Source organism: Eschrichtius robustus, chromosome 18 (genome assembly GCF_028021215.1).
Source record: "Eschrichtius robustus isolate mEscRob2 chromosome 18, mEscRob2.pri, whole genome shotgun sequence".
In the NCBI taxonomy this organism is placed as follows: Eukaryota; Metazoa; Chordata; class Mammalia; order Artiodactyla; family Eschrichtiidae; genus Eschrichtius; species Eschrichtius robustus.
In genome coordinates this window covers 42,784,393-42,798,009 of record NC_090841.1, presented here as the reverse complement: position 1 = coordinate 42,798,009, position 13,617 = coordinate 42,784,393, and the positions used below count along the sequence as shown (strand labels likewise).

Here is a 13,617-nt window from a genome sequence, read left to right as displayed (position 1 = left end):
AATTCCCAATTCTTCTGTCTTTTCAAACCTTAACAAGAGCCACTAGTAAGAAATAGCTTAGTAGTTATGCCCTAACTATGATCATCCTCTGTTGGTGACTTTACAAAATACAGACATCTAAACATCCCATGATATTCTGATTCATTAAGTTTCTAGTAGGGCATAAGGTTGACCCCTGAAAAACATGAGGGTTAGGGGCACCGACCCTTCAGGTGGAAAATGTACATATAATTTATAGCCTGCCTTCTGTATAAGGGGTTCCCTGCACATCCAGGGTTCCCTCCATATTTGTGGTTCTACATTCGTGGATTCAGCCAGCAGGAGATCATGTAGTTCCATAATATTTACTATTGGAAAAATACCCACATAGAAGTGGACCTGAGTAATTCAAACCCTTGTTGTTCAAGGATCAACTGTATTATCTGAATGTTCAAAGAGGGTCAAGGTGAGTTTGATGTATAATTCAAGTCCAGAAGTTATGACCCTGTGGGCAATGATTTATGGCAGATTATAGCATCATCCATTAACCAATTGGAGATTACTGCCTTAATTTATTGTGTTGTTATGGACTTTTCTCAATGTGGTAATTTCTTGCTTGAAGTGCAGTTTCCAGAAATGGACATAATATTTCAGGACTGGGTGTATCATTATTTTATGGAAGTATACAATGTTTTCTATTTTGTGTTCAACGCTCCTCATCAAAGATTCTCAACTTTCTGCAAATTTTCTAGGCAAACCTCACAAGTAACTATTTTATTTTAGAATATGACTGATTAATAGAGAAACAAATGAAAAATGAAGTAACTTTTTAATATCTAGTACAGGTCTCTATATGCTATCTACTGGGAAGTTCATATGCTTTTCCTCCTTTCCATTTACATAATCTTTCCTGATCATCTTTAGATTTTGCTTCTCGTGTTATTTCATTCTTCAGAAATTCAGTGACATCTATAAATCTAGCAGGTTTACTATTCACTTTAGAAACCTTATTAAAATAGTAAATAAAGATGATCTCATAACAATTTTTAGAAACCCTTACATTCACAGCTTTCCACCTCTCTATTTCTGATCTAGGGACATTGACATTAATTCATTTTTTTATTCATTATCTATTGTTTCCACTAATCTTTCATTTTTCAACATTGTGTTTAACTTTTCAAAGGCTTTTTAATGTTGTTAGTCTAATTTTTTTTCCATTTCTAAGAAAAAGTAAATAAACAACCAAAAAAGAGTGCAGACAATTTCGCAGACCAGCGGGCAGAGGTAGCAGAACTGGTAGTGCTGGGGGCGGGGATGGGGAGAGAGAATGAGCGGTAGGAGGTGGTCAGGGGCGGAGTTAGGATGGGGCGTGGGCTGTACTTGGGCAGGAGGCTAGCTAGGTGAAGGTTAAGGTCAGAGGCAGGATAGGGTTTGGAGTCAAGGCTGCATCAGGGGTAAGGGGTTAGGTCAGTTTGAGGGCAGAGGATTTGGGGCTGGGGGTGCTCAGATGGTCCCGGGCCATCCGGAAACCTGGTGGATCCTTGAGTCTGGGAGAAGTCTCACCTGGCACTGGTCGCAGTGCTCTCCCATGTTCTCCTCGTCACAGTGACAGTTCTCACATTCAGTGCATCGCTGGGGACCAGAGGAGCCTGGTTAGGCAGAGACGTTTGGGAGCCACCCGCCAGTCCTCCACCCTGCCCGCTGGACATATCCTCAACTTCTCAGCCTCGTTACTTCTGACACTGAGCTCAGTATCTTCCTCCAACCTGCTTAACCTGCTTCCCACCCCCTCATTTCCCTATTGCAAGGCGCCCCGACGTCCCCTTGTCACTGTGGACTGGACCTTTGAGGACTCTCTTCACCCCCTCTCTTCCTATTCTCCCCATAGCCTGTCAGTCTCCAGGCCTGTCCCACCTCCCTCGGCTCTGCCTTGAACCCTCCTCCCTGTCCCCACATCTGCAAGTGCAGCTCAGGCCTCACCCTCTCTTTCCTGGACCACTGTCCCAGGCTCTTCCCCAGCCTCCTGGCCTCCAGTCTGTCCCCCACTTGGCCCCAGAAGTGTCTTTGTTTACTCAGACCCATTGCTCATGGTCCTCCCAAGGCACACCAGAGCCCTGCCACAAACTCTAGGAACAGCTTGGTGGATGGAGCTGGGTTGCGGACACACATTGCAGAAGGAGCAGTAGCCACAAAGGGACCCTGGCTGGTAGTTCCCGCACTCCTGGGTGTCCTGCTGATCTGTGGGGACAAGAGGGCAGCGGTGACCCAGGCTGACTCCGCTCCTCCCCACCCCCATCCAGTCAGATCACTTACCTGTGTCCTCACCACCCTCCTCTTCACTGGAGGCACCTGCAGACACCTCCCTCCTGGCCAGTGGGTTGGGGATGACGGTGAAGGGGAGCTCATCTTCCTCCAGCCCCTCCTCCTCATCTTCTTCCTCCTGGTGGTCTTGGCTCAGTGGGACCCAAACCTCAGCCCTCTCTTCCCTCCTCTCTTCCTTCTCTTCTTCCTCCTCCTCCTGGCTCAGGCTGAGGCCATGACCTTCCTCCTTGTCTTCCTCATCCTCCTGGCCCAGGCTGCCATGGTGGGTGCCTTCTCCTCCCTCCTCTGAACCTTCATCATCTTCTTCATGGGAGCTGTGATCCTCTTCCTTCTCTTCCTCTTCCTCCTCAGAATCACTCTCCCTTAAATGGCTTCTATCCTTCACCCCCATGTGTTCTGGGGGCTGGAGACTAATCTCCTCTTTGATGGACCCTCTGTGGCCAGTCCCAAATAAAAGAAAAAAAAAAAAAAAACAACCAAAAAAGATACCTCCAATTATTAACCAAAGTGATCTCCATTTATAGTTTTCCTATCTTTTCGTCAATATGTACAATTCCATAAATGTCCCTTAGCCTTACCTTTTATTGCATCGTACTAACCAGAAATAAGTATGCAAATGAGACTAACTGGGCTATAATTAATAAAGTTATCCCAGATGCCCCTCTCAGGAATAAAATCAATTGGTCTTCTTAAAGGAACTATTTGTTAATTACATGGTACCACATTTTCATAATTTTATCCTGATACTTTTCTTCTCCATATTCTTGGTAATTCCCTATTTAGTAGTCTCTAGTGTTTCTTTAAAAATGCCTTATTTCAAGTGTTTTACCACAATTATGAGAAACATTGCTGTAAGATATATATTTTACATGGTGACCAAAGAATGTCCAGCTCAATGGCTGATGACCATAGGCAGGTTCCTACCCCAGCCTACACACTTTCCTCCAAGTTTAGTGGCTAATAGTAGCCCCAGATTAGGGCATAACCCAATGTGTATACAGGAATATATGTCATTGAGCTTTTTGATGACCCTTGCAAATGGACATCCAGAACTGGATTTGATTTGCTTAGCAAAAATGAAATGTCACAATTCTTCCACTTCTAGTGTCCCGGAGCAATTTATGCCCATTGCAAATGCACTTCAGATTGGTTTTGCCTTTTTCTATTATTTATTGTTACCTCAACTGATTTTGAAAATCACCATTTCCTCCAGGGAATAGAGATCAAGCTCTATAACTGAATAAGAACTTTGTGTGATTTGAGCTTTTATAGTCCTCTAGAAGAGATGCATGTGAAGGTCTCATTATAATGATGGACAGAGTTCTAGAGAGTTAAGAATTCTAAGGTTGGTAAACTTTGCATTTTTTTAAGAAGAAAAATAAGGCTGTTTGCATGTGACTATTTGCCAAAGGCAGTAAAAATCATTTATTCTTACAAAGGTTACTCAAGGCACAAATAGTTTGGAATTTTCTCCTTTAAATATACCAAAGTGCCTGCTGTATTTTCTAAGATGATAATGAATCACTTCCAAATATATATACTTTTGAATTGAAATGTCTCACACTTGAAGAAAGCCTAAAGGCAAGTAGTTTTGATATTTGAAATTACCATGTTTTATATGCTAACATATCATCAACTGATATATATATATGTTACATTAAAAATGTAAATATTAGTAAAAGATTCTTAGTTTCTCACACAGAGGTTTTCTCTCAACTTCCAGGAATATTATATTTACTTTTACAGTTAAAAATCAGGGTTCATAAAATTAAGCTGACTACTACGGAAGTTAATACTGGTAAAATTAAAATAATTTATAGGAATGAGAATCACAGTAGTTTGGTGGAAATGTCACTGACCAAAGATTATTTGCTGAATGCCGTCATTAAGCAAAATATAGTGAAGATTTCAACACCTTTTTAATCTACTTGCTTATACAATCTCATCACTGGATACCATATTTGAATAGCAGACATAACGGAAACATATTGAGAAAGAACAAAGGGGTCATTAAAATACATGTAAAAATGAGAACTAGGACACAAAATCCATTTAAATATCTGTATTCAGAACTGGAGGTTTTCTCTTCTGTAGTATTTTGGTTTATGCAGTTGATTTCATTTAACAAACTTTTCCAAGTAATAAATATATATCTTAGGCACAGTTTAAGAGTTTTACGTATTTTTTTTAATGGAATAACTACTCTAGAAAATTGAAAATTTAGTGGGAAATTAACATGTAAAAAACTAATAATATAATTGAGTTGATTGCTACAGATTTGGAAGAAATTCTGTCTTAGAGAAATAGCCTAGGCTTTGAAGTAAGAATAAAATTATTTTGAATTCCTATTCTGCCACTAATAAGCAGTATGAATTTGTCATGGCACTTAACTTCTCTAAATAAAATTATTCATCTGTGAAGTGCAGATGTAAGTTCAAAAATGCATGAAAAGGCTTACGTGAGACATGGCATTTGTAAAGTACTTGCAAAAGTAGGCACTCAGTAAGTGTTTGCTATTGTGTTCAACAGTGAATCATGTTTCCTAAGGTGAAGGGAGTGGGAAAGCATGTTAGAAAGGCTTTAATGCTAAGATGCTGTTGGAATTAACTTCAGAGGATGACTTTTATATGCCATCAATAACATTTATTTGCTCTAAAATTGTATTTGCCCCAGAACCTATGACCCTTATTTTTAAAAAGGGGAGGGGGCACAGCATAAAGAAAATAAAAACTTACCATTACATTCATTTAAGAATTTTAGTTAGATAATGGAGATCAACATATGATAACCAAGAGCAGCTTATTTAGAATACAAAGAGTGACATTGAATTAACTACTTTCAACATATCTAAATCCTATCACCTCTGAATCACAGACACTTTCAAATAAACCAATACTGACTTGATAAATTTGCTAGGGATCAGGACAACTTCAACTATGTTTTAACAGCTTTCTTGAAAGTATCCTTTGATATATCTAATGAGTTGCCAGGAAGAGATTACTCAGGTTGAAAATAGGGAAATATTGTCAATTTCCAGGTTGAAAATAGGGAAAGTAAGTGACTGCAGCCCTGCCACTTTGAAGACCTCCAATCCTATCAACCCTCTTATCATGTTGGGACCTTGTTATTTTACCCTTTTCTATAGCAGCATGGAGAGAAACATTTGGAATAAAAACAGTGGTTGTCATTGTGGTTTTTGCAAAGAGGTTGAAGATGGGTGAAACTTTTTAAGGGTTTAAAGGATAAAAAAGAAATAGTGTAAAAGAATGACTAGGTCCTGATCCTTAGTTCCATTTTCTAATGTTAATAAGTATTGAAGTTTGCTGTGGGAATATTCAAGAGTGTTTACATTATTTACAAAATAATTTGTCAAACAGGTAATTACTAAGTGCCTATCAGGTGCCCAGGAGATAAAGAGCATCCAAAGGAAAAGAGGAAAACGCAACACACTCTCCTCACCTTATAGAAATTAGTTTATTGGGTCAAAGGAAATGCATATTATGTACCGATAAATACGTATAGAGGGCACTCAATGAAACAGACGACACAATGAGAAGAACAGATGACTAAAGAAACTGATGGGGGCCAGTGATACAAGGGAAAAAGTCATTGTTAAGGCTGTAGGTTTTCTGGATGAAGAGATGCCCTACTTGAGAGTTCCTTGCCATGGAGGCATTAAGGAAACGAAGAAAGTTAAAACAACATGGGGGGGCGGGTGGTAGAGAAGAAATATGAGGATAGGAGAAAAATAGCTCTGATAGAGTTGAACTTTGAACTAAGTAAATACTTAAAATGTGCATTTTTAAATAAGAAAAGACTGGGATACTTTTAATTGGCAGACTTGAGTCCCTCTCTGCCCTCCAATCATCCATTATTATTCGGTATAGAACAGTGGGTAATAATGTTTAGGGTTAGGGTTAAGGTTAGGGGTGACTATATTTAGATCAAATATGATTAATTTGTTCAACTGAAAATATTGAGTGAATTTGTGTCATCACTTCGTGGGCACAGAGACACACATACAGGGTACAAATGTTGGGCTCCTGTACCTTTCACAGCCCCTCTGTTCCTCTGGGTAGACAGAGTGGCTTTATGAAGGCTCTACACCAATGAAAAGAGAAGGCTGTCCACATGCGGCAGTTCAGCTGAGCTGAGCAAAACTTCAGACGCAAAAGACGTCAACTCCACTGAACTTTCAGGGGGCAATAGGCTAATATTAAAGGGTGGTAATTGCACGACAGAGATGAGAAGGACAAAGTTGTTTCTTGGCCATGTGGTTGTGAGTAGTAGTCACTCACATAGCAAAAGAGTGTTTATTCTCTGCGTGTCCATGCAACTGCTTGGAGCTGGAACTGGAGAGAGGCAGAGCTTGATCACGTGAAGCTGGCATAGACTTTTAAATGATGGTTCCACTGGAGCTCACACCTAAGACCCCACAGACTTTGAGGGCTTAGATCTCAAATCCAAGCTTTTGGAACTCAATTTTTGTTTCTCTCAAATTAATGCCTTTGAGATGAATATTAAAGCATGTTTTTAAATTCAAAAAGTAAGCATTGTCTTTCTAGTTATCTGAACTTTTCCTTTCCCAGAGGCAGCAAAGGTGGAAAAATCAGAATTTCCCAGATTACAGAATACTCAGGTTATTGTGTGTATATAGCTATACATATACATATAGAACAAATACATGCTTATTATATTTATATCATAAACAATTATATCTATTATTGTTTTCTGGAAAAACTTTTCTAATTGCTGCTCCTTTATAAGAGTGTTCTATCAAAAACTCTTTGTTTCTTTAATTAAGTGATAATATGTATTACCATATGAAATGTTATCTGGAACCCTGAAATATATGTATTTTTAAGTAGACTCTTTTAAACTTATTTGACAATGGAACCCATTTCTGGAGATCTATGTTTTATCTTCTCATAAGTGCTGAGGAACTACTGATGGGAAATACTGCTAGATGGAACATAGAAATCATAAGAAACATAGAAATCAGCTTTTTAAGTGAGTTTTTCTTCTCTCTCCCATCCTACCTCCCATCACCTACCTCCACCTAACAGGTCTGAGAAGGCAGAAAAGCTATCTTATTCATCCTGTATTCTCAATATCTGACATGTTATATAAACTATAGTTGGGCTCAATACCTGTTTTGTTCAAATTTTCTTCCAAAAATTTGATGTATTTCTGGTAAAAATGTATCACCATTCTTTGCTAAAATATTGTACAGGTTTGAAATTTAGCTTTTATTATTATTGTCATGTTAGTATAGATTTGTATAAAGATGGAGAATAGTTAAGTAAAATCTGTTAAAAAACCTTTAACTACTTAATAAATATTTATTATCATCTTGGGATGGGTTGGACTCTTGTAGCTATGATGTGAAACTCAGAATTGGAATGGAACTCTTGACAGAGTTGATTACATTTAGATTTAAACTGGTTCTCGAAAAAGATAGCATAATCAAAGTTGAAAGGCAAACAAGAGACAAAAATAGTTGCATTGGACTTCCCTGGTGGCACAGTGGTTAAGAATCCGCCTGCCAATGCAGAGGACACAGGTTCCATCCCTGGTCCCAGAAGATCCCACATGCTGTGGAGCAAATAAGCCCATGCGCCACAATTACTGAGCTTGCGCTCTAAAGCCCATGCTCTGCAACAAGAGAAACCACCGCACTGAGAAGACTGCCCACCGCAACAAAGAGTAGTCCCAGCTCGCTGCAACTCGAGAAATCCCGCATGCAACAATGAAGACCCGACACAGCCAAAAATAAATTAAAAATTAAAAAACAAATAGTTGCATTATCTGACAGTCTTACTTTTCAAAATGCATTATTATCTCCTATATTTCAGTAAGAAATATATAAATTTGTCAGAAAACAAAGTAACATAAACAGGCATCTACCAAAAATAAAAATACAAACAACAATATACATTGTTTAGAAGTCTCAAATCAACTAATGATTCAAATAAATGAAAAGTTAAAAATAACATTATCCTATCAGATTGATAAAAATTAAAAAGATTGATCACACTCAATGTCAGAAAGATTTTGAGTATATACTCTTGGTATATCTTTAAGCTGATATCTCCGGGGAAGGTGATTTGGAAATAGTTATCAACATATCATATGCATTTCCTTTGACCCAACAATCTCAGTTTTAGATATTTATCTATAGGGATACAAAATAAATGAAGACATATGTATTGTGATGGCCAACATACCTTAGAGTTTTAGAAAAAAATTAAGTATATGGGAATGATTAAATTTCTAGAATGTTCCCATCAATACTGATAAAGTTGATTTCTAAGTATTTACATACAAAGATGTCTTTTAAAATAGATATAAATATGTAATGCATATTTATCTGTGTGTACTAGTGGGGTGGGAGTGAGGTTGGGGGTAGGGGAATCCTGAGAGGGTCTTGAGGTGACAGCTGCAGTGGGGTAATATGAAAAAGACAAGTTGAGAGGAGACATTCATCCTCTACCTCAGCAGTCCCCAACCTTTTTGGTACCAGGGACCGGTTTCGTGGAAGACAATTTTTCCGCGGACTGGGGTTGGGGGGTGGTTCAGGATGATTCAAGTGTATTACATTTATTGTGCACTTTATTTCTATTATTATTACACTGTAATATATAGTGAAATAATTATACAACTCACCATAATGCAGAATCAGTGGGAGTCCTGAGTTTTTCACTTGCCACTCACTGGTAGGGTTTTGATATGAGTCTGCAAGCAATCGATTTATTATGGTCTCTGTGCAGTCAAACCTCTCTGCTAATGATAATCTGTATTTACAGCCACTCCCCAGTATTAGCATCACTGCCTCAGCTCCACCTTAGATCATCAGGCATTAGATTCTCATAAGGAGCATGCAACCTAAATACCTTGCATGCGCACTTCACAGTAGGGTTCGAGCTCCAGTGAGAATCTAATGCCGCTGCTGATCTGACATGAGGTGGAGCTCAGGCAGTAATGCGAGCGATGGGGAGTGGCTGTAAATACAGATGAAGCTTCGCTTGCCCTCCACTCACCTCCTGCTGTGCAGCTGGATTTCTAACAGGCCAGGGACCGGTAGTGGTCCATGGCCCGGGAGTTGGGGACCCCTGCTCTATATTATACTGTTTTTTTTTAAGATTTCCCTTCCCCCTCAGGGGTTTGTATAGCTTTATAATTTAAGAAGCTATTGCAACTCCGAAAAACATTTCATATATGAATGCTATATTTTGGTGGGGAAGAAGAGTATTAAAAGTAAGATTAATTTAAAATGGAATTTAATCATTAATGTGAATAGGTCACAACTCTTTTTGTATGGCACTAAATAAAATAATTGTGTTACTAACCTGGACTCATTAAAAGGTTTAAAATGTACTTGCTTAAGTTACATGGGGAACTATTTCTCAGCCATTGAAAGCATTGTATTAGGAGTTTGAATTTAAAAGGATTATATAAATTTAAGATACAAAGTGGTAAATGAAGACAGTGCAGCCAACAAGTATCAGAATTTCAAACAGCAAGTATAATTCATACTGATAACATTTTAAAATATAAAAGAAATGAAAATACTATTGAAACAAAATCAATAAAAATGGCCACAATTGGAAAACTGCAAAACCCATGTAATTAAATACTCAATGTATGTGATCTTTTTTTAAGAATAAATTATTTGAGTTGGAAATAACTCTATGACTCTCATAAAGTATGAAGTCTTAATAATAAAGTATATTTTTTTTAAAAAATTACATATTTTTTTTCACGTAGACTTAATTTCCTCCATTCTTTTTCGGAGCCTTTAAAAAAGATTTTCAGAGAAAAATAAACTATTTTCTTGCTGGGTGATTGAGACCTCATAAAAGGTTAATGGAATGCTAGAACCTGATCATTGCATGTATTTATTTCACTTCCCTCAGGAAGCTGAGTTTGATTAAGTAGATAATTCTGTGTTGCAAGAGAAATGCATGTGGTGTATCTGTGCAGTAACTTTAAAGGCCAGATGAGAATGCCCTCAAACTAATTTGAAAACCACTACAACCCCAATAGAAGATTTTTTCTAACTTGCAGAGGGAGGGAGAGAAGAGGAAGGAAGAAGAACGGAGAAGCACAGAGGGCATGGAGGTAGGCAGCGGAGTTCAGTACCGGAGGTGTAACTGGGTCGTAGGGTGTTCCCCAGGAAATGCAGAAGTGGGAGTGGGGGACGGGGAGGAAGATGGAAAGCATTATAAACGTTAGCATCCAAGACAAATCGATGAATTCGAGTCCAATCAAAACACAGAGCACATAATCCAGCAGGTTCGTATTTGGTGGTCGGAGTCCCTTTACCCTGATGACACCCAGAATCAGGCCAATGACAGTATTTGGCTCTTCTGATGTTCTATGAATTAAGGCCTATTCCAACCAAAAAGGGATGAGGAGCCTAGCACATCAGGGCGAGGCTTCAGGATGTCTGCCAAGCAGGCTGGGATTCTGCACAGGTGTGGGAACCTGAGGGGCACTGAAGGGAAAACCAGGACGGTGGAATAGGGCTGGGCCGGCGGAGGTGGACATAGTGGGGCAGGCTGAAACCCTGGGGAGTTCGTGTTCAGGCCTCGCCCTGTCATTGAGGATTCCTGGTGAATTCTCCGGTAGGTTGCTGGCCTCACCTGTTGGTGGACTGCGCTCTCAATCTACTCCAGGTAATGCTACTGACTGAGGATACGTGGGCTGCTTGCAGCGGCTCAGGACTGAGGTAGCATTTCAGAGCTTGGGGAGGTCTTTCTGTTTGGTTTGCTTTTTGTTTGGTCTTGTTTTTGTCGCTCTGTTTTCTTTGTTATTTGTTTTCCTGTATATGAGCAGTGATTATGTTTAGGCTTTTCAAGACTGTGCAAAAGCCCTAGCAACTAAGATGGCAGAAAAGAGATTCTCTTTATTAAGGCTCTTTCTCAAATGGCTTTGCAAACATAGAAACGTACCTAGCCGTGAATTCATTTGTTCAATTACAAGTGACCCTCTTTCTTTTAACGTTTAATATCTGCCAAATGGTAAAGTGGGGAAAACTGTCTTTATACTCAGATGCTGTGACTAAAGACTATTTTTTTTCTGCCTAAAAACAACCTGGATATCACTCTCTTCATCCTGGATGCACAATAGCCAGGCAGATGAGCAGGCAGCCATGACAGAGCCGTGAGAGGTGCCGGTTTCAAAGTGTTTTCTGTGAGTCACACATTCTACATGTAACATGGCAGAGGAAAGTAGATGTGCTGAATTTATCTTATTAAGGCAGAAATAATCAGATGACTGGAGGCTGTTCTAAGGGCAACCAGCAGAGGGGATGCTGTATTCAGATTAATGCGAATTAAGCAACCCATTTCTGGGATATATTTCTAAATGTAATATAGGGTGTGTGGGGGGGGGACATTTTTTTTCCAGATAAGGGAATCATTGCATGTTTGTTTTAACTCCTTCAAAAATCTGTCTCACAATGACAAAGAAATGAAATGGGGCAAAAGCCACAAGAGTGAGGAGCACAGAAAGTCGCACGTAGATGTGGAATTTCAATACATTTACAGAAAGTCATAAAACAAAGAAAGCATGTTTCTAAAGTAAAATATATTAACAAATATTATTAACATTTTTATGTTGGTTACATGGTGAAATGTGTTTTAGATATATTGGGTTGAATAAAATGTCTTATTAAAATAATTTCACCTTAATTTTTTATTTTTTAAAAGTGGCTATTGAAATACTTAAAATTATGTATGTGGTCCAAATTATATTTTCACTGCACAGCACTGCTTTAGACCTAACTGCCAGTTTACAAAAATACAGGTCACAGAGAATCAGGTTAATGACCCCAAGAAGAAACAAGCAAATACAGATTGTGGAATAGTCCACTGTACAAGGGCCCTAAAGTGTCAACGAAAAAAAAAATGAGAAAAGTGTTTTAAACAAAGAGGTTAAAGAGGTATAACAATAAAGACAATGTGAACATAAATTAGATTGGATTGTATTTAGAAGAGCCATTTGTGAATGGCTATAAACTTCTTTCTGAGAATGAGAATAAGAAATTGAATAATAAACTAGATATTAGATAATGTTATGGAATTATTATTACTTTTTAAAGTGTGATAATGATACTGTGATTATGGAGGAGACTGTCCTTATTCTTAGGAGATGCATTCTGAGTAATTTTGCAATGACAGTTCTGTATCTTACTTTCAGATGTTTGAGCAAATGTTGCGAGAAAGAAATCAAGAAAATTGGACAAGATACTAAAAATTGATGAATTTACATAGAGGATGGTACTATTTTTCTACACATAACATTTTTCTTATCAATAGGCAAGGGTCCAAAGCTTAAAGTACAGAAAGGTGGCCAACATTTTCTGTTCCTCTGTGGTATACTATTTTCTTCCATATGTATTTCTTACTTTGATTAAAAAATACAGTATGTAAATGTGTAATATCAAATAACATAAAAATAGCAGAAGTCTCCACTGGAAGAGAAACTATTATTCTTATGTCCATTGATATTGATTTAATTCTTTCCTTTCCCACCAGAAATCATTTACAGTTGAAACACCAGATGCAAAAGGGTGATTGTTATGCCAGTCAGCATTCCATAACTGTCATTAATATTGTCACTTTTTCTCACATAAATGTAAAACAATAATCGAATAAAATTGTATTGGACTCTATCCTGGATGTTCATTGTAATTAAAACATCAAATTATGAAAAGAAAAATTACTTTTATACTCACTTGTCATAGATTTTCCCTTCAACTAGGCATCTGGACAGCTTTACAGCAACTTCTCAGAACCACATTTTAATGCTATGTATCTGTCTTGTTTGACTTGATTTGAAATTTACACTCCTCTTTGTCTTCCTAATAACAGAATTAAAAATCTCTAGCAGTTTAAGTGCAGACCTAACATAAAGATTATACTGAAATAAAGTCCTAGTCATCTCAAAAAATTGCAAATACACATCACATGGTTACAAGTGATACAAAGTACAGTGTTTGACAGATTTCATTAGTAACCAATCTGGAATTCAAGGAGCATATAAAAATAAATTCCAGTTAGCACCATTTGTATAATTTTTATGCATATATTTGATAGCCACTTAACTTTAAAATGGATGTTTTTCTTTTTGTTTTCACAAATTTTTGACAATGGAAACTTCATAAGTGTTAAGGCACAATTATTTCTACTTAAATAAGCAACATAGCAAGGTATCTCTCTTTTTATACCTTTTTAGGTAAGGAGTACCCCGCAGAGTCTCAGCCACTATTGATGAATGAGTAATTCCTCAAAAAGCAGACGTTAGAAATCA

The 13,617-nt window shown here is 37.9% G+C and overlaps 1 protein-coding gene across 1 annotated transcript; it reads right to left on the bottom strand.

The window, feature by feature from the left end:
• Positions 1–402: 402 nt before the first annotated feature.
• LOC137751862 (sarcoplasmic reticulum histidine-rich calcium-binding protein-like) lies at positions 403–10,904 on the bottom strand. The gene is made up of 6 exons (XM_068526520.1): positions 10,789–10,904; positions 2,293–2,735; positions 2,147–2,217; positions 1,543–1,611; positions 1,223–1,281; positions 403–484 (listed from the first exon to the last, which is right to left on the bottom strand). The coding sequence occupies exons 1-6, from the start codon at positions 10,902–10,904 to the stop codon at positions 403–405; spliced, it is 840 nt and encodes a 279-aa protein (XP_068382621.1).
• Between the last annotated feature and the right edge of the window lie 2,713 nt (positions 10,905–13,617).